This window comes from Ammodytes marinus, assembly GCF_949987685.1.
Source record: "Ammodytes marinus genome assembly, chromosome: 19".
NCBI lineage: Eukaryota > Metazoa > Chordata > Actinopteri > Uranoscopiformes > Ammodytidae > Ammodytes > Ammodytes marinus.
The window spans coordinates 23,758,665-23,781,164 of NC_137223.1; the positions used below are offsets into that span (position 1 = coordinate 23,758,665).

Genomic DNA, 22,500 nt, shown 5'->3' on the forward strand with positions numbered 1-22,500 from the left:
AGTGGCGGAATAATAATAATAATATGGAATAAAATACGCAGAATATCAAAGCTGTGCATTCACACCAATTAAGCGTTTCTCCAGAATCGCTGACTCCACCTTCAGATAGGTTTCGCTTTTCATGATCTCCCTTACAGTTTGAAGGTTTTTTATGTCTTTGAACTTATATATAATTTCAGCAAATAACTCTAGTCAAACTTCTAAATATTTCACATCTTTCATAGCCTATGTTGTGTGTATTCAACATTTCAACTCATTTCATACTAGTGAGACCTTTTTCAAATTTTTCCAAGTATTCATACTCAGCTATCCAGTTTAGCGTTTTCAGCATTCATTTTTTTTGTGACATTTATTATGTTTAGCATTTACAAATTACGAACACACATGAAAACACTCAAAGTTTCTATAATTTAAAGTATGACGTGAACACATTTCTCAATCAAATTTGTCTTTATTGATTCATTGACAAGCAGGAAGTTTTCAGAATAAGATACTCCAATAAGAGCTCCAATATTTAATTGGTCGTTAAGATCCTCTTATCATTAATATGACTTTAGTTTGATTTTAATCTGACAGATTGTTTAATACATTGAACCCATACAGCATCATTTGACTCTCTCCCTCTCCCTCTCTCCCTCTCTTCCTCTCCCTCTCTCCCTCTCTCTCTCTCACTCTCTCTCTCTCTCTCCCTCTCTCTCTCTCTCTCTCTCTCTCTCTCTCTCTCTCTCTCTCTCTCTCTCTCACATTGAACCCATACAGCATTGATTCTTTCTGAAGATAAAAGAGGTTCAATAAACCATCACCAAAATGATTACAACAACTTTAGTACTATTTGCACAGTATGAGTATCACCTGCGGTTGGGATCACAAACGACCTTCGTATTTTATTAGGAGTTCTCACCAGGTAAAACTAATGCCGTGCGAATGGGGCTTGTTGTTATTAGGGTGATGGATTCTTAAACTTTTACTGTTCAACACAGAGGTACTCACGTTTGCCCTTGTTGCCTGAGTTGAGATTTCTTTCAATAACGTTGGCACCAGCCCTTTGATAAGCTAAAATAGCATTTTCGTCGAGAAGTAGCACGATGGCTTTGATGGGATTACGTCCCCGTTTCTTGAACCACAGATACACTGGGTTATCTGAGTCTGTGCCCTGGTTGAGGTTCACACCGATGGGTGTGTAGTTCTGCTGCTGATATGGCTGATACTGGTCCACGTTGGTGGTGACTTGCAGAGCGGTGAGCGCCCCACTGGGGTTGGTGGTCTGACGGTACCAGATGAAGATATACCGTCCTCCTGCCCCCCTGTTGGTATCTTCATCCATACGGATGTAACCAGCCTGGAAGTAGAGACTATCTAAACTGTAGGTAGTAGTGGCAGTGACATCACGGATGTAGGTTTGCTGCGCTCTCTTCACCCACAAGTAGATCCAGTCCCCAGCAGCTTTGCGGTTCAGATCACAGGCCAGTCCCTCCCAGCCAGCAGACAGCTTCAGGGGCTCATCGTTGGGATTGGTTGTGACAGAAACCTCCTCTATGGGAGTGTGGTACTCTCCGTGGCCTCTGAAGTACCACAGGTAGATTTCATCACCACCTGCTCCAGCATTCAGATCCTTATCGATCTTGGTGTAGCCTACATCTATCAGGCCTTGGGACATTTCCTCGTTGAATGTGAGTTGAAGCCTAGTGATGGCCTGGGAGTCTCCTGTCTTGACCCATAGATAGATATATCTTCCTCCTGCCCCGCTGTTCAGATCAACATGGATTTGAGTGAAACCCTGCTCTTGGAGTTGTTGTTCCTCGGCTGCACTGGTGGACACATCAAGGTCTGTGATGTGGCTGGCATCACCATGGTGACAACACAGCACGAGCAGTACGAGGCATGACGTCATCACCAACTCACGGGCCATGGCGACTACAGCTGTAAGAAAATATGGAACAAATAAACAAATGCTTTAGAATTCTAAAAAAGTTCTAGAATCCAACCGGGCATTCTGAGAGATACACATAGAACCCAGTGACATCACACACACACACTCACACACACACACACACACACACACACACACACACACACACACACACACACACACACACACACACACACACACACACACACACACACACACATATGAGCGCAAGACATGACGTCAGCACCAACTCACGGGCCATGACGAAAGCTGGGAGGGAAATATATACGTTTATAAATATCCAATGATCAACTCTAACACGTTATTTTATCACTTTAGTTGAAAGAACCATTAAAAGGCGCAATAACTTCACTTTGAAACTTAAACATCTTGTTTATTAGATAGATGGCCTAATACATGCATAAATAAAATTAACTTTATAATTTATTTTTAATCATAAATAGACTATAAATGTAAGTCCTTAAATTTAAATATTGAATTCTTTTACACTCCACAAAGATAAATATCAAATTATGATATTTTTCTTTTTTAAACAACAGAAGCGCAAATTTTTCCACTTTGAAACGGTCAAACCTTTATTTACAGAAGATATAAATAGGCCTACATTTATTTTATAACCCAAAACACGAGTTCTTAGCTAGTTCTGGTGGTTTGAAATAAGGTAATCTTCACGATAATCTTCATCTTCAATAATCACGAATTACATTTCAAAAACCTATAAAATAGGCCTATAGTAGAAAGCCTATTTATATATTTAGAAAATTTAGAAAAATTAAATTAAGGCTATGCACTTACACTTACTCTATTGTACATTTACAATACATTAGAAAAATAAGAATAATGCATTTAAGAGATAATAAAAAAGGTCTAAAACAGGCAGAAAAATGGTTAAAAATGATAATAAATTGCATCTATAAGGCAGTAAAAACAAGCATAAGGTTAGGCTACAGGTTATAAGAAAAACAGAAAAGAATGCTAATATGCTTAACATTAACATTGTTACAAATGAAAATAAATAACTTTTAAAAGGCAGTAAAAGCCAGCAAAATAAAAAGTTTCAAGTTAGTGGCAAACTTTGATTTAAAAGTAGGCTAATAGACAAGCTACTACATACATTGGCTAAAAATAAAATATAGGCTAAGATACAATATAACTATAAGAGCTGTGCCACACACTTTTCTTACCTGTATTTTTGCAGATTCAAGTTGTTTTCCTCATATAAACTTTAAAATTCTGCTCAAAATCTCGTCAAGCGCGATCCCGACACGCCCACGATCACGGACACGCGCTCTCGGGGCCGAACGCGGGCACATAGATACCCCCGCGCCTCATCTCCTTCTACTCCAGATTGTTATGGTTCACTGTGTTCAGCTCTGAACCAAAACATTGGTACGCTTGGTGCCCGAGCCGGGGAGGTGTTAGAGATAGCACAAGGTTAATACACACACACACACACACACACACACACACACACACACACACACACACACACACACACACACACACACACACACACACACACACACACACACACACACACACACACACACACACACACACACACACACACACACACAGCGTCTTTAGTTGTAATATTAATGGTAAATATGAATAGGTCATATATGCCTATCTTGTGTGTCTGTCTCTCAGACTCTAGGTCAGCCTTGGAGCCTGTTAGGAGACACTTAGGTCAGTTGTATAGTCTCATCTCCTTCTACTCCAGAATGTTATGGTTCACTGTGTTCAGCTCTGAACCAAAACATTGGTACGCTTGGTGCCCGAGCCGGGGAGGTGTTAGAGATAGCGCGAGGTTAAGACACACACACACACACACACACACACACACACACACACACACACACACACACACACACACACACACACACACACACACACACACACACACACACACACACACACACACACACACACACACACACACACACACACACACACACACACACACACACACACACACACACACACACACACAGCATGATGTCCACACACAGATCCAAGTCTCCTGAAATATTCTTCCACCTGAGTTGACCTCCAACCTTAGAAGAACTTCCTTCACAAATTGGCGTCACGGACCGGATTTGTCCTTAAATTGATAATAGACTGTGGTGCCTGGATGACAGTCCCAACTGTCTTTCTTATAAACAGCTTAATCATAGCTACCGAACAAGTAGACTCTCCGACCATGTCCGATGGCCGATTATCGGGCCAGTGTGTCCAGGCCTATAGCGCCAATTCAGTCCCTGTCCCAACTGCATGCCACCACTGTGACTATAGCTGCATTGGTTATGATAAATCTGGCAGAAGAATTGTGTATTAAAGGCCTTAAAAGAAAATATATATATTCATTCATAAATTCCTTTTAATACATGTCCTATGGGAGGCTACTGTGCTATTGTGAGTAGTGACACCCTCCCAGTGTGTGTGTGTGTGTGTGTGTGTGTGTGTGTGTGTGTGTGTGTGTGTGTGTGTGTGTGTGTGAAACAACAGAGCTCTCAGCCAAAGTATTCTCGCTGCTCTTCCATCATTTACTGACGTCAAAGATACGTCAGCAATAACAGAAGTAAGCTAAGCCTGTTTAACAATGCAGACAGGGTTTGCCAAGTCTTAAAAATGGGACCAGCTTTTGATTTTAATTTTAGCACATTATGATTAAATAAAGATGATGGCTATAGTAAAGAAGATGACTGAGTTTCTTGTATTTGTTTTGTAAAAGAACGAAAACCAAAGTGGATTTTCTCATAACACTAGATGTTTTTCTAGTGCCTCTATTTAGTAGTTACTAAAAAAATACCTATATAGTAGGTAATGCATAACTATGCAGTAGTTACTAAGAAAAAAAAAAAAAACTTTGTAGTAGGTATAATGCATAACTATGTAGTAGTTACTAAAAAAACATGTAGTAGGTACTACAATTTTGTGTACCTTATTGTAAATTGTCACCCAGCCAGCTATTAAATGCCACTTGTACTTTGAGCATACTGTATGTATTTGGATATATTTTTCAGAGATAATAACATAAACTTTATTGGTGTCTTCCAGGCACTATTGCACTTAAGGACTTTGGACTTTTTAAAACATTTTACTTTGATATATATTTTATTTATACATATATTGCTGATACCGTTGATAATGTTGTGTTTTGTTTTAAATATTTTCTCATATTAATATAAATGTTAATATTTTGAACTGCTCCAAACAAAATGTTGTTGAATGAATGAATGATTTTATTTGACCATTTCGATATAAAAACATGAACAGCACTCTGTCACACATTAAAATACATAAATTAGCCAGGGAGGGATAGACACAAAAAATCCCGAAGGCTTATTTCCATTGTGGTCCCTGTGCACAAAACATACACAAAATATACACATACATAAAAATCACACACGCAACAATGACCCCCACTAAGGCAAGCCTAATTATGCCTAAGTTGTCTTGTACAATGACAATAAAGTTCTATTCTATTCTATTCTATTCTATTCTATTCTATTCTATTCTATTCTATTCTATTCTATTCTATTCTATTCTATTCTATTCTATTCAATTCAATTCAATTCAATTCAATTCAATTCAATTCAATTCAATTCAATTCAGGCTTGTGAGCAAGAAGCCTGAGCCGCAGCAGCAGCAGCAGCTGATGTGTGAGCAGCACGAGGATGAGAGGATCAACATCTACTGCGTGTCCTGCCAGCAGCCGACCTGCTCCATGTGCAAAGTGTTCGGGAAACACAAAGACTGTGACGTGGAGCCCCTCACCAGCGTCTACACCAAACACAAGGTACTAGATACAGTGGCTTTAGATATATTATAACAAGGGGGAATTATTGTACCGGTCAATTTAACTCACTCTGCATTTTATTTAACTGCATTTCACTGCTTTCAAACTCACCGCCACGTAAGTCCAGTCAACTCATTTATAACCTTAAAGGTAGAGTCAGCTATTCTGGAGATACTCTTAAATAAACACAAGGTACTCACACTGGCTTTAAATACATTATGACTGCACATTGCACATTCAATTCAATTTAACTTATCTACTTTTTACCTTCTACGCTATTTTATATTTACTCTTTTATATTGTACAAAACAATATACTACTAAACAATATACTTACTTACCTTTGCACTACTTAGTATTTAGAATTGATCTAAATTAAATATTTTTTATGTTTCTTATTCTACTCTTTTTTTTAATGTTCCTATTGCACCGTGGGTCAGAGATAAACGCCATTTTGATTCTGATATGTCTGTCTTGCATATATCAGAACTGACAATAAAAAAACGTTGACTTTGACTTTGACTTGATTATAACAAGGGGGAATTATTTTTTATAATACTTTATTTGGGGATTTTTATCTTTTAGAGAGAACATACACACACACAACTGAAAGAACTAACACAAAAACAAAAGACAAAATAAAATAAACAACTGACATGGTCGAAAATAAAAAGTCAATGAGGTGTCATGTACGTATGTCACTTACAAGGGTGTCAACTCATTTCTTAACTTAAAGGTGTGAGTCAGTGATTCTGGAGATACTGTTAATTAATACACAGCCTAGACTTTGTAAACTGTTATCTGAACAATATGTAGACAAAGGGAGCCCACCGTAGCTTGCAACATGCCCATTTACAGAGCCTAGGCTGTGTGTACACTTGATTATTCTTTTCAGTGCACACAGCAGCAGCAGTGTCCGACGTGTCATTGAGACATTTGTTTTTCTTGTTGACATTTGAGTCTCCGGCTGCTACATCTCTCACTCCGTACGTGATTAATTTCATCTGAAATGTGGATGAGCTGGAGCAAAGTTAGTTCTAAACTGAAAGGTTATCCTGAAAAACTAAAAGTATGTTTTCGAATTCGGCTTAAAAACTGAAGAGGTGAGAATTTTTTATTGAAATAGTGTAACCTTTAAATTGACAGTAAATATCAGAAGCTGTATTAAACGGCATGATGTTATATCATACACTAAACAAACAGATGCTGCTGACTCATGTTTAGTTGTTGTGCTTACTAATCAGACAGTACTCTGAGTCCTTTGCTAACACTGCATACTCATCCTGCTTCCATACTAATATGAATAACATTTTGAAAAATATACATTTAGATGTTTATGTTTGACTTTACCTTGTCTGTTTGCGTCCATCATTAACAACCATACAACAACCTTTAGTAGCTCATATATATATTTTTTTTCTTAATTCTTTGAACCAAAAATCGCTTTAACTTTTCAAGCACTTACATCATCTTTACTTTCCAAAATCATTCTTAGGTTTTTTTAAGGATATTTTTTTGGCATTTTTATGCTTTATTGATAGTGTAGAGACAGAGTTGAAATGGGGCAGAGAGGGGAGTGACATGCAGAGAACGACCGCGGGCTGGAATCGAACCCGGGTCCGCTGCTGGCCGAGGCCCATGGGGGGGAAGCCCTACCAACTGATCTAAGGGCGCCCCCAATCTTAGCACTATTCTGAAGGTTATAAGGATTGTTAATTGTCTGATTTATGACTTGTTTACAATCATCCAATATGAAAAGCTGCTATTTCTTCGCAGTCAAAACTATATTTCAGTATCATAGAATTTAAAAAGATATACAAACTACTACTTTACTTTAAAGACCTACTTCACTGGTCGAAATATGAAGGTGTATTAAACTCTGAGATCCTATGTAGTATAAATGTGCAACCATTTTAGAAATCGGTTCATCCTAGCCTGAGAAAAGGCTGCGTGACATCACACATGGTAAAAAGTAGGGTTAGGAATAACAGGACAGCTGGGCCAAGGTAAGACTGAGGGAAGAAAAACCTCATTCATTATATTATAATAGCGATTTTATAATGATAGAACGCTTGTTGCGTATGGGTGAAGTATTCCTTTAAGTTTAAATTATTTTACTATGAATCTTGGTGTAAACTAAAGTGAGTGATTTTGTTGCTAATGTTTTTAGATGGAGTTGAGTGATGGAATCGCGATACTGGTTGCCACTAACGACCACATCCAGGCCGTCATCTCTCAGATGGAAGAAGTCTGCCGCACTGTGGAGGTCAGAATCGCACACACACACACGCACACACACACACACACACACACACACACACACACACACACACACACACACACACACACCAATTTCCATTTGTGGACATGACTTTTGTCCCAAATTGAACAAGCCGTCCCCCAATCAACTGGTTTGGTGTGTGTTCCGGAAAGTGACTTAAGTCAGACTACACACACACACACACACACACACACACACACACACACACACACACACACACACACATAACATGTAAATGGGAACATGTCTCCCTTGAAAAAGAGTCTCCGGTCTCAATGGGATTTACCTGTATAGTATAAATAAAGGATAAAAAAAATAAAAAAATAATCTTCTTTCTAACTGCAGGAGAACGGTCAGCGCCAGAGGGAAGAGCTCCACGACCGGTTTGACGACCTGGCGGCCATCTTGGATGAGCGCAAACTGGAGCTGGTGGGTTTCATCGCTAGGCAACAGGACGACAAACTACAACACGTTCGCTCTCTCATCCGTCACCACGGAGATGAGCTGGAGACCGCGGTAACGCTCGTGGAATCCGCCATTCAGTCCATGGAAGAGCCACACATGCCACTGTTCATACAGGTGGGTGGCAAGTTACGCACTATCACTTTAAACTGAAGGAAACCACTGCATTACCATAATCTCAGGCAAAATTTTACTTTTGAAAACACACAGGCAATAATACCAATACACCTTGTGGCTTCTCAACTTCTTCGGAAGTGTTAGTGTGTTTAAAGGTGCTAGGAGGAACTTTTAAATATTTCTGAAACAGTCCAATTTTTTCCCTCTGATGATCATAAATGACATGTAACAACAAACGAGACCATCAGTGCAAAGAATGCCATTTTTATATAGTTTTTCTTTATGCCTTTGTCGTGGGTATACGCTCACACAGGAACTACAGCTGGCGTGGTAAAAAACACTACCGCTTTTGAATTGATCAAAGATCCTCGGAGCACCTTTAAATAAAATCAACACAGAGGTCACACGCGCCTCCTGTGTACACATCAATATTATATTCTCCAAGCCACAGGATTCCTTAGAGAGAATGATCCATGCCAAGGTTGTATCTCCAAATATCTATTGCTGCTATTGACGAACAAGAGCTTTATGTACACACACACACACACACACACACGGACACGCAAGCACGCACGCACGCACACACACACACACACACACACACACACACACGGACACGCACGCACGCACGCACACACACACACACACACACACACACACACGGACACGCACGCACACACACACACACACACACACACACACACACACACGCACACACCTACACACACACACATACACACATGGGCAGAGATAATGAAGAACATGTCAGTCTGTCCACAGTTTACGCTATAGATCCACCAATTGATCACATGCATGGACAAACACTGAACCCTGAATCAACAAGCGTGGACTCATCTTAAATTGAAGGGTTAAATGTCCCCATTGTGATTAGTAAGGATTTGTGGGATTGGTCTGTTAGTCGAACAAAACCATTAATAGCCCCTAATGTTTCAGCACACAACAGTTACTGCATCGTGCAATTTTTTTTAACATTTAACATAGTAACAGTTGCTATAGCTCCTTGTATGTTGGTGTGGTGTGTGTGTGTGTGTGTGTGTGTGTGTGTGTGTGTGTGTGTGTGTGTGTGTGTGTGTGTGTGTGTGTGTGTGTGTGTGTGTGTGTGTGTGTGTGTGTGTGTGTGTGTGTGTGTGTGTGTGTGTGTGTGTGTGTGTGTGTGTGTGTGTGTAAGGGCCTCAGATGTTAAAGCCCAAGCAGGTGTAAAGAAGATAGAGTTGTTAGAAACAGGTAATAAAAACAGCGAGGCCTTTCTGGCAGCTGCAGTATTTCTTAAAGTCGTGATTTTATATTTTATTTCACATGGTGACGTGACAAGAGATGAAGCACAATGTGATTCATTTATGTGTCTTCTCTCTCTCTCTTTCCCCCCTCTGTTTGTCTCTCTCTCTTTCTCCCTCTCTCTGTCTCTCTCCCTCTCTCCCTCTCTCTCTGTCTCTCTCTTACAGAATGCCACAGTCATCCTGGAAAAGTAAGTTGAGTGTTGTTAGTGGTGCAGCTCTGATTATGCATGTCGTGCATGTGGTCCGATTGTATTAATAGGAGCCTGTCGAATGTGAAATAACTTTTTTACTATTGTACATTTTCTGAAGACTTGAGTATGTTCAATATTAATACTTGGCCAACCCTTCTACTCCAACAAATTTCAGAGGAAAATATTTAACTTAGTCATTAGTTATTTTTTTGATATTTTAAAGACCAAACAAATCTTTATGACTGCTGACATCACTGGCCGGACACATGGGGATAAGATGGACATCACTGTGTGTGTGTGTGTGTGTGTGTGTGTGTGTGTGTGTGTGTGTGTGTGTGTGTGTCTGTGGTTTGCCGATGGATAGAGCCAATATTGGCCTTTTTACCTAAAATCCACATCAATAACCTTTGGAAATTGGAGCTTGACTGATTAAATATTTAGTGTTGAATGTGTCAATACACTGCACACGATGCAGATTAGAAGCTGTTGAACTAAACTGAAGCAAGTTTGCAAGAGTATTATGAATTTAATGAGAGAAAGAGGGGCCTGAATCCTACAATGGTTGTACTTCAAACGTCCTACTCATACTAATTTGGACGTAAATTTGAGTATGTTGTAGTTGTGTATGCGATTTTGTGTGGCGAGAAATGCCCGGATGAGTACTTACTTCAGGGAAGGGATTTTGTGTATGGATCGATTGGTTACTTTTCTATACTCAACCGCCCCACAATGCATTGCGTCTTTCTCAAACGACACAGAAGTTTTTTTTTTTATTCTATATTGCTTCTGCATACTCGAGGGTATATAGGGCATGACTTTTTTTTTTGTCTTATTCTGAAAGCTATATATGTATTTTTTTAGTTTTATTTTGAAACCTGTAAATGTGTTTCTGTGTGGACAGAATGGCAGCTACATCCAGAGCCTCCCACACAGAGCGTCCTGAGCTCGGCTATGAGACCATGAGCCACTTTGTCCTGGACACCAGCGACATGGCAGACATGCTGATGCACATAGACTTCAGCTGCTCCGGTACAGTATGAAACTAAGACACTGTCAAATTTGCATATTTTTTTTTCATATTTATTCAAAACAAAAAGTTATTGTTTTAATGCTAGTAGTTAATCAACTGGCAACGTTTTATGGTGAAATCTTTAAGTACAAGTGTTTACCATATTCAATGGGGGGTGGGGGGGGTATCAATCATCAGTTGTAATGGATAGCTCTTCTAAAAAATAAAAATAAAATTGAGAATAAAATATCCTGCTTGATTAAAATAAAACCCATGATACAGTACATGTATGATACATAAATAAGACATTTCACGTTGTATGAGTGTCTATGTAAACAGCACAGCTAAAGAAAAGGCCTCCACAAGGATCAGACATCATTTCCTTTACACTCCATTCAGAAAAGTTTAAATTAGTCTAAACAAAAGTGTGTGTGTGTATGTATACTGGTTTACATGTCATGGTGGGGACTATAGTAAAAAGTTGGGGACAAGGTAAAGTTTCCTCGTAAAGGGAAAACACATTTATTTGTGTGTGTGTGTGTGTGTGTGTGTGTGTGTGTGTGTGTGTGTGTGTGTGTGTGTGTGTGTGTGTGTGTGTGTGTGTGTTTGTGTGTAGGTCTGGGAGATGAAGAAGAAGATCCCGAAGACGAGTCAGAACTTGACTTCTATTCCCGATTGTAAGACAGAGGTAGCTACTGGTTAATAATGCTAGTGCACATTCAAAACATTTAAAGGTGCATTGTGTAAATGTGGGTGTGTCAGAGAAATGAAAATTTATATATATACTCATCATAACTGAATTAAAAAACAACTTTCCTCACTGGAAAATTGGCCGACCAGTTTACAGATCCTAGGCTATGTATTAACCCCAGGTGTTTTTTTTCTAGCACACACACACACACACAGTACGTACAGGTAGCGGATCGTGAGGAGATATTCACTGATTTTGGCAAAAACTGATTTTGACAACAAGCTTTAACAAGACCACTTACGTAAAAACAGAAAAAATTAATAAAGCTCTGAAAAAAATTAAGAGACCAGTCTTAATTTTTCTTAAATCTTCATCTCTACATAACTAATTGAAAATGCTCTTAATATAATGACAAAAAATATATTAGAATTTGGTAGAAAATGTTGTCAGTAGTTTATATTATAAAGCCGAAATGTTCATTCTACTCAAACAAATGCCTATAAATAGTAAAAAACGAGAGACACTGAACATTAGGAGTGGTCTCTTAATTTTTTTCCAGGGCTGTATATGTGTATTTCATGCTGACTCAGTCAAATGTAAGCACAACAACACAGCCTACTCCTCCTCTGTGCTTGTTAGTGGTAGATTGTTTAGGCGTGGGATGATTTTGACACTTTTGTTCTTTTTTCCCGAGGTCCTAGTGACGGAAATAGCGGTTTGTCATAATCCTTCCGGAAGGATGGAATTCAACCAAGACATAGATGAGACAACTTAGGACAACATGGGACACACACACACACACACACACACACACACACACAGGCAGGCACGCACAAACACACATGCAGGCACACCCATGCAGGCAAGCAGGCACGCAGGGGGACACGCGCACACACACACACACTCACACGCAAGCAAGCAGGCAGGCAGGCATTCACACTCACACACACACACACACACACACACACACTCACACGCAAGCAGGCAGGCAGGCATTCACACTCACACACACACACACACACACACACACACACACACACACACACACACACACACACACACACACACACACACACACACCTCAATGATTGAAATCATACCTATATCAACATCATCCATCTGTGTTTTTCCTCCTTCAGTTGCCCCGTTTTTCTTTTAATCCTGCCACATTTTTTGCCTTTTGTTCAATAAATAACCCATTTCATTGTGTGTGTATATAACTCTATCATGTATAGCCCACCATGTATACAGTGGATTTAGCACTGGTGTTATTCTGTGTTGTGTGTGTGGGACAGTAAAAAAGATTTTTGTTGATGTGCAAGAACATGTTTATTCAGTCAGTTTAGAGCTTTTTTTCTCATAATACTTTCTCAAGGCATCTGTAAAGAGCAGTATGTTTGGAATCTGTCAGTTTTCACATAAATGTCAAAAAGACTGATCCGAACTGGGGTTAAAATTCATTCATCTATTCATGCATTCATTTTATTTTTTTTTATATTTAAAAACTAAAAAAAAATTGTCCTTTTTTAAAATGCATTCATGTAGTTTGATGGCAACACAAGTGAGCAGGATGTAAAAGTGATAGAGTGGGCAGATAAGCTTTTTACTGTAGGTATAGTCAATTGCAAACAATGTATGCCTTTGGATGGGAGGGGTTTCCTTAAAGGTACAGTGTGTAGAATTAATTTGCGTTTTTTTTAACAGGCTTGGTAGAAATGGAATATTATATTCACATGTATGTAATAATTAGTATCTAATCACTTGAAAATCCAATTATTTTTTCTTACCACAATGAGCCTTTTATAAGCAGGGTCGGTGCATTGTTGCCATGTTTCTACAGTAGCACAGAACGGACAAACTTTTACGGCCTTAAACGTTTTTATATATAGTGGGCGTCCTGGGGAAATGCACCTGTTGTAAATTACACACTGCACCTTTAAATTGAATTGATCTAACGTGTTGTCTGTCTGTACATCCAAAGCTGGGTTTATCTCCTCCCTCTGTGTCATAGCGTTCCATTGTTTTCCAAAAAACTATTTTGAACGCTGCACCAAATGTACATTAATCCAGAGCCGAAAATATAAATAGCCCCAAACAAATTCACTGTTGTCTGTCTTTTTCTTTAGAAGTGTTTGCTTTAGGCATGCAGTGTCAATCTGTTCACCACTTTCATTCAGATTTGAGTATCTTAACAACTGAAAGAGGAATTGCCATTTTGTACAGACATGCATGTTGCCCAATGAAGCCTCAAAATGACGCTGGTGATCCTTTGACTTTTACTATACCGCCACAATGAGGTTAAGGTTAGGGAATACTTCACCCAATACGGAACCGGCGTTATAAACTCGCTATGATAATATATTGAATGAGGTTTTTCTTCCATCAGTCTTCCCTTGGCCCAGCTGTCCTGTTAATCCTAACCCTACATTTGACCATGTGTGATGTCACACATGGTCAAATGTAGGGTTAGACAGTGAGACCATAAAACACTCTTTCTGCCTTTTCTCAGGCTAGGATGAACCGATTTCTAAATTTTTTGCACATTTATACTACATAGGATCTCAGAGTTCAATACACCTTCATATTTACACCGGTGAAGTAGGTCTCCAACAACTGGAAGAGGGAATGCTATTAAAATTTGGTAAAGACATTAAAACTAGTCAATAAGATAAAGTAGCAATATACCTTTTAATGCTTATGGACATGTATGTTTTTGTTTGTTTCGTAATACACATAAAGTATGCTATTTTTATGTTTATGTTTTTGTTTTTGAATGCATGTTTTCTACCCTATAAAAATACTTTTTATCTCTATGAAAATGGCTAATATTGTTGTGATAATGGTTATTATTATCAATAATAAATAATAACTGTATTTGAATTTTATTTAATTTAGTTTGTTGGTCTTGTAAATACACTAGCACATCGTCTGTAAAGAATTTTAGTGATTTTTACTCTTCTGTATAATTTTAATTTGTGCACGGCTATAAAGAAGTGTTACATATATACAATTAAAAAGCAGATATAAAGCAAATATATGCCACTGTCAAGTTTGTATTTGATCAAATGTAATGTATTAATTTGACATGTAATTATTCTGTATATAATCACAAAAAACATTGTAATCTTTTTTTTTAAGTACTGTCAAACTGAGGTATAACATGGTCCTCTTTGGAAGGTTTAAAATAGTTTTGGAACCGGGGATTTTAAAAACTGGTGTTCGAAAATGTGACCACGCACGAACTGATCATAATCAGTTGGAAAACTTTGGAAAGATCTTATTACAAATTGAACAACATTTGATGAGACTCTAACCCCATCACAGTCACAAAAAAGCTGTATTTTATAGCTGATTGATACACATTTAATTTAGGGATACAGGTGAAAAAAATTAGCCTATATGGCCAAAATCTGGCACATTAACATGTTGTCCCTTTTAAATAAATAAATACATTTAAAAAAATAAAAAATAAAAAATCATCGGCACGATAACAGAATCAAAAGCAATGATTTTTACTTCAAACTTTTTTATTACAAAATATAAATGAGCTTTTTTTTCTTATTTTGCAAAAAAAACTAAATGTTATCAGTGAAAGTTGATGGTAAAATAAATAAAGCTTTTTTTTGTTATTTTTTGTAGTTGTATATCAGCATGCTACAGTATATACAGCACAGGCGATAGTTCTCCCGCTCAAACTCACGGACAGGTGAGAGCTGAGAGTTGGATATGGAAAAACAAATCAACAAATTGTGTTCAGTCATTCCTTTTTCACCTCAGTAAACATTTTTCAAATTTGATTGATTGATTGACATGTTTATTTCGAACATGTAAAAGAAAAAGGGAAATTGTCATACTGAAAATAATGATGTTACACAAAATAGAAAGCATAAAATATGAATGACAAACACTTTGCTGACTGGAATAAAATGTTTGAAAAGAAGTGGGGAGAAGTTCACACTTTATAAATCGCACCCATTCCCCGTAACTCATTTTAATTAAGCTTCCTTTGTCATGATTGATAGTATTGTTAATATTTAAATTTATGATGTTAAGCTTGATCAATCGGTGGATTTAAAACAACAAAGAAACAGAGGGAAGTCTGGTATCCATGGATATATAAGTTTTACATTTCTTCACAACCTGTAGGGCTGTAGATATATTCTTTCTTTTCAAGGTTCATTGGCCTCATTATGAAAATTTAATTAAATTAAATTAAATTAAAACTCAACATTTTGAGTTCTACATCCTATGAATTTCACACAATAACAATTTTGCCAAATTATTATCTGTCAAATAAAAAAATTAAAAATAAACAAGTCGTTCAAAATGTTGATTCAAACATTTAAACTTTCTGAACAAAAAAAATAATAGGTTGGCCCAACTTTATATATGAATTTTCAACAAAAGATAATTATTTGTCTCAAATGTATTTGGCTTCAAAACTAAAAAAAAAGTGAAAAAAAGTGAAAAAAGGGGTGAAGCCATTGAGGGTGACGGCGTTTCCTTATTCTCCATAAAAATCTTCGAACAACATTTCAGAATTTACTTTTTAACTCTCGGATGCTGTGGTGCGTTATTTGGCACCATCTGTGACTGTGCGTAAAGATGGTGTGGAGAGGGAAGGCGTAGGCGCACAAACAAACAACAACTACTGGAAAGTCAGAGTTCTAGAACGCCTAGACAGCGGTTGGTTGGGGCTGCTGTTGTTTTTTAAAATATCAAGTCCTATTCACTTCCCGACCTCGTCCAGGACTTTGCGGTTGAGCAGAGCCTGTTCCCGCTGGTTCTCGCTCTTGGCCATTTGAATCATATTCCTCAGCAGGTGGAAGGTGAGGTCTATGGACAGCGGCGGGTCCTGGCTTCGTTTTAACAGCTGCACCGCGACCGCATTCCTCAACAAAGCCGCGTCATTATCGTCACCGCGGCTTCTTCTGTGTTCTTCTGGTTCTGGTGGGAGCATGCGCAGTGTGAACGGGTGGTTCTTCCTTAGGATACTGTCGTTGGTGAGTAGATCGTTGTTATTGGATGTGTCACTGCTAATGCTGCTGTGGAGCGCTCTGAGGAGAAGTTGGTCCACTCGCTGCTGGGTCTGGAGGAGGGGGCGGCCGCTGCCATCCAGCCAGCCGGGCAGAGAGCGAGGTCTGCCGGCCACGGGGCGGAGGTGGGAGGAGAGGAGAACCGAGAGGAGGAGCAGGAGCAGGGGGACCGGCTTCATGTCCTGCAAAAAAAAAGTTGATTTAGGTTAGATTTAGCGGATTTCCAAGCACGATATTGGATGATCAAATACGTCACACAGACATAGCAGACTCAAAACATAGCTGTGCCGCACTTTCTTTGCTGTTTAACAAAGTAACTTTTAAAGATTTATTTTCAACAAGTAGTCTAGGTATTCGAGAAGCAACACATTTATTAACCTTGAGGTTGTTTAACATGTGCTATATGGATCAACTTTCAATTGAAAAGCCAATTAATCACAAAACAATGAGGGAAAATGTGCTGACGATTTAGCCAAGAAAATGTACACAAAATAGCCATTGCCCACTTTTTCAAATGAAATCTTTCTGCCAAATTAACTTTAAAAAAATATATATATGTTGTTATACAATATTTGAAAAAAAAATTAAATAGTATTTGTTTGTGGACTTATTTTACTGACTTGTTTGATTTGTTTTTTGATTCTGTATTACAGTTTTTCTCAGTCGCTTTGGTGCTTTTCTCAGATCAGAATGAAAATTCTCATAACTATTAGTTCAACCTCCGCAACATTTAGTCATTTGAGCACATCATAGTAGCAATTTCTCCTTCCTCTGAACAAATTGCAAATGCTTTTGGACATGTATCAGTTGCTTTCATACAATTCTCTGCTGTTTTATAACATTGTCATTTGCTTATGTCATGTCAGTCAAAATGAACTATACTTATGGATGCTGAATAGTCGTTCCCAATAAAACTAATAGTCTTCATTTCATTGCTTGAGTCATTACATACAAAATTGTTGAACTAGTTATCAAATTATGTCAAGCAAATTGTAAACCTTTCTTTATAATTTTTTCCTGGAAATGTCTCCTAAATTGAACAATTGCTCTCAGGTGGACTTCAGCTTTCACTCACGAGGAGGTGTGTGAAGTATTAGTTGTAACCAATGACTTTCCTCGCTGCATTGCAAGGGATAATATCCGTTGTGATCAGTGGCGGCTCCTGACAATAATCTCAGGGGGGGCAATTGTTGCCATGATGGGAAATATGACCCAAAATTAACCTAAATCAGATAGCATATGACAATGCCATATTGCATTTAACTGTTTGTTTTTCCTGTTCATCTGGCATAACCACTCTGGCAACATTAGACAAGCATTGTACTGTACAGTATTTTTGGAAATTAAGTTAGTTAATTTCTTGAATAAAATTATTTTAGCTCTAAAATGATTAATTATCCGGCTGTGGCCATCACAGATAACTTGTCATCTACCAGTGTGCTCCTCAGATAGGCTTCCTTTAAAAGTTAGGAGACAAAAATGGATGCTGGCATAGCATGTGCAACATTAACAGTGCTAATCATCACATTGGTTTGGGTTACTACTGTCTACAGCACTTGGTAGGCGGGTTTATGTCGGACGGTGAAAGCAGCTGTCAGCTAAACGACGATCAACAGCTGATCACCGTTCAATAGCCGATCAGCTGTTGAACGGCGCTGGCTCGTATATGCAGATTGATGTTTAATGTTTGTTTTACCTTTTCTGAGAGATGATGCATAGGGGTGACACCCAAAGTTATCCATGCGGTCTCTGTGCTGCCATCAGGATGGATAAAAAGCCAGTATACAGTCCATATCATCATGCAGCGGCAGCAGGACAGAGCGTTAGCGCATTAGCATCCTGCTAGCCTCGTTAGCCGTTCAAACGAGCCCCGTGAAAATCCGCGTTTATAAGATCCCCCAATCCATCTTGGTAGATACTTGCTTGATGGTTACATTTTGTCTGGGAAAGACCTAGTCCGAGTCCGATCAAGTAAGTAGCTTGCCAGCCTAGCCTGAGTTGATATAAAGTTGTGTTGGTCTTGAATATGACCGCTCTGGGCTGCATACTGGACATGTGACTGTATCAGTCACTGTAATTGGTTTATTGTTTACTGTACGTATGACGACAACACGTTAGTGCGAGCACCCCCGGAACCCATAGAGATTGCATTGCGAGGCTTGCAGTTTGAAAAAAAAAAGTTTTACATTGATGTCTATGAGAGCGCTGGGGGCGATTTTCAACCAGCCCGACATCGCCCCAGAGTGACGGTACAGAGCACAGACGCTGATTGTACAATGATATTCAGACTTAGATGCAGGTAAAAACTGTATTGAAATCATAAATTATGATTATTAATACAAAAAAAACAAAAAAAAAACATTATTATTATTCATTATTATATTTTCGTTTTTTGCTGATATGGCTCAAGGAGGGCGGCGCCCTATCGCCCTCTATGGGCGAGCCGCCACTGGTTGTGATGTAGATGAAAATATGTGGCCAGACAGACAGGAACGTCTGGATGTGCCAGAATGATTTACCTATATATGTTCAGTTACAATATGTCCTGTTATATTGTTCACATTTGTGCACAGCTCTACCAAAAGGCTGTTTTTTTTATGTTTTTTCTAAATAAGTGACTGAAGTGTATTTTTCTTTTGCACAATGCTGTAGAATTGCAAAGAGCATATACAGAAAAAATGTGAAACGTACGTATTCAGTGTCTTGTACTCACTTACTCCCCTAACTACAGCAATGTGTATTCAAATGACAGTACAAGTAGTGTATAGTGCTGTCTTGAGCATTTTCAGGTAGTGTCACCGAGTTCTGACCTTTTTTTTTGCATTGGAAAACAGTGAGAGAATAAACTGTCATAATGAAAACATGACAAAGCCATTTGACTATCTTGTTCATAAACGATGGTGTCAAGACTTCTCATTTTGATGACACTGGCAGTTTCATTGACATGAATACTTGCTTTTGAGGAATAGACTATCCATTTTGAGCAAGTGACATACTTTTGCAGGTTATCCACTAGGTTTTGCAGTTTGCACTAATTGTTTTGAGCAATGCACTAACTGCTGTGCAAATGTTAATAGTGATGTGAGAAAAGCACCAAAGCGACTGAGAAAAACTGTATTATGCCGTACACTCGACATCGAAGCTGGCTATCAATGATCCATCAAGAATAAATTAAGTTTTAATGAATGAATGAATGGATGAATGAATGTCACATTTAACCTTATTGAGAAATCTAAACTCGACTAAAACACAGAACAAATGACCAAAGATAGATAACACACAGTCAATTAAAGTCTGAGATTATCCTACTGTCCTGCAACGAAAAAATAAGATTAATTTTCGGAACTTGATTTGATTAAAAAGCACAACAATGATAAAAGATATCGTCTGATTTTAAAAGAGGTACAAACAGAATAACCTACGGATATCTACACCTGCACCTTTTTTCTTCCATCAGTCATGTTCTCATTTGGACAATTACTTCCAATTCAACAAAACTTTTTACAGAAAAAAAAGAGTTAACAAAAGCTGCTTGATATACTCACTTAGTCCTCCACTAAGCTGCTGCAGGTCAAGTGTGTTGGTCCGCTGGTCGGGTGTGTGTCTCTGGGTGTGTGAAGCCCCTATGAGCGCAGCCTGCGGAGCACGAAGGGTTTTTATACTTCAAGTCTGCTCGTTTGACGTCAATGCGATTGCGAGCGAGCACACACACACACACACACACACACACACACTGATTTGGAAACTGGACAGCTATCGGGACGACAACACGGCAGTATACACTCGAGGGACCGCTCGGGATGGCTGATAGACGGAAAATAGTTTGTTTACTTACTGGAGGTGAGAGGAGGAAGATCCCAGGGGTTCCTGAGGATGGGGAATCCGATTGGCTTCAAAGGCATCGTCAATATTCTACAATGTTCTCACCACTAGACTGAATGTAGCTTCGTGGCACTGCAGTGTTGTGGAGTAAGTACACGCAAATAACATAAGGCAACTAATAGGATATCATTAAAGTTGCAAATTAAAGGTGCAGTGTGTAATATGACATCATCAAGTAAGTTCTTGAAAGTCCTAGAAAGTTCTGGAATGCAACGCTCCCTGGGTAACCCCATCCCTTTTGAATAATAACAGAAGCTACAGTGGCCTTCAAGGACAAGAACAATTCTACATTTTAAACAATGCACCTGATGACATTCCAACTATGACACTTCCAAAATGGCGGCGACTGGTTTTGGTCCAAGAAATGGAGAAATATGAACATATATGAGACCCTTTCTAAGGGAATAAATAATAATTCTAAAAAAAAAAAAAAAAAATCAGCTATTATGCACTAAATTAAACGTACTTATGGATATTATAATTATTTTCTACAAAATCTGCTAGGAAATAAAACCCAAAATTCTACACACTGCAGGTTTAAGGATTGAAGTTATAGTGCCATACATCCTTCAAACTGCAGAATGATGCAGCAAGAGGAACAACTTTTATTTTTTACATCAATATAAGTAGATTTAACATTTTATTTTAACCCTGCAAAGTATGATCTACGAACCAATCAAATAGAGGATTGTAAACACAGCAATATCTGCTGTTAACAAGGAGACAAAAATCCCTTTACAGTTGGAATGAATGAGTGTGGGAGCTGTCCATTGTGCTGAACCTTCTGCTAGAAGACTCCACTTGTTTAGACACGACACACGTAATGATAAGAAGTCGAATATATTACATACATACACCATTTTTTCAGTGCACACACATACGGACAGGGAGTGGATCGTGAGGAGATATTTACAGATTTGGACAACAAGCGTTCTCAAGAATCACTGACTTCACCTTTAATTATATTAGTTAAACACTCACAACCCCACAAGGGTTGATGCTGAATCAAAAAAAATTGATTCCAGTTTTTCACACAGGGAGAGGCATCGTTTCCCTCCGGGGGGAAAGAGGCTATTTGGCAGATTCTCAATGGATTCATCAAACGTTATTCGCCCGATTTAGCACAAGACTGTTTGTGTTGGAGGAAATGTGTGTGTGTGTGTGTGTGTGTGTGTGTGTGTGTGTGTGTGTGTGTGTGTGTGTGTGTGTGTGTGTGTGTGTGTGTGTGTGTGCAGTTCATTTGGTTGACAGCCCAGTGCAGCAGCAGCAGCCAGCCAAAGCTAAGCTGGCTACAAAGGTTAGCATAGGTCATACACACCATTGACATCCCCGCATGTAAAACTATATTGGCTCTTCTACCAGCTTTGGCCTTTGTTATCAAAACACGTCCACAACAATTAGAGAATGAAGATTTAATGCACATTGAATACTGAAAGAAAGTGTCAAGAGAATATATTCTCTTGGTTAATTGTATACTATTTTAATGCTTAAACATTTATGGTCTATGTCCCAGTGAACTTAACACACTGGGGTTTTTTTTACTTGTCCATGTTCACTGTTTCACACAAGAACATGGCCAGAAGATACATCAGGAACAATTAGAGGAAAACTCCCCAAAACCTCCCAATGCATTGCTTGATTAGACCAACTATGAGATCATTATACCTACATCCTGTAAAAGCATCTTTTTGTGGTTACACACACACGGAACTGAAATGTTACGCACACACATTTGTGGATACAAATAGCCGTGATCCTATGTACTATCTTCAGTTCATTTCTCTGTTGCATTGGTGTAACAT

The 22,500-nt window shown here is 38.5% G+C and overlaps 2 protein-coding genes across 2 annotated transcripts in view; one reads left to right on the forward strand and one right to left on the reverse strand.

Annotated features, from left to right (window-relative positions):
• Window positions 1-11,120, forward strand: part of trim54 (tripartite motif containing 54) — a gene marked incomplete at both ends in the record, with an annotated part of 14,451 nt that extends 3,331 nt beyond the window's left edge. Inside the window, 5 exons of the mRNA XM_080047513.1 lie at window positions 5,549-5,732; window positions 7,902-7,997; window positions 8,358-8,591; window positions 10,055-10,077; window positions 10,982-11,120. Coding sequence (XP_079903639.1) covers window positions 5,549-5,732; window positions 7,902-7,997; window positions 8,358-8,591; window positions 10,055-10,077; window positions 10,982-11,120 — 676 coding nt within the window. The remainder of the gene's footprint in view (window positions 1-5,548; window positions 5,733-7,901; window positions 7,998-8,357; window positions 8,592-10,054; window positions 10,078-10,981) is intronic.
• Window positions 11,121-16,509: 5,389 nt separating this feature from the next.
• Window positions 16,510-16,995, reverse strand: uts1 (urotensin 1; the record flags this gene model as incomplete). Its single annotated transcript, XM_080048340.1, has 1 exon — window positions 16,510-16,995. One exon carries the CDS (start codon window positions 16,993-16,995, stop codon window positions 16,510-16,512), a length of 486 nt encoding a protein of 161 aa, XP_079904466.1.
• Window positions 16,996-22,500: the final 5,505 nt, after the last annotated feature.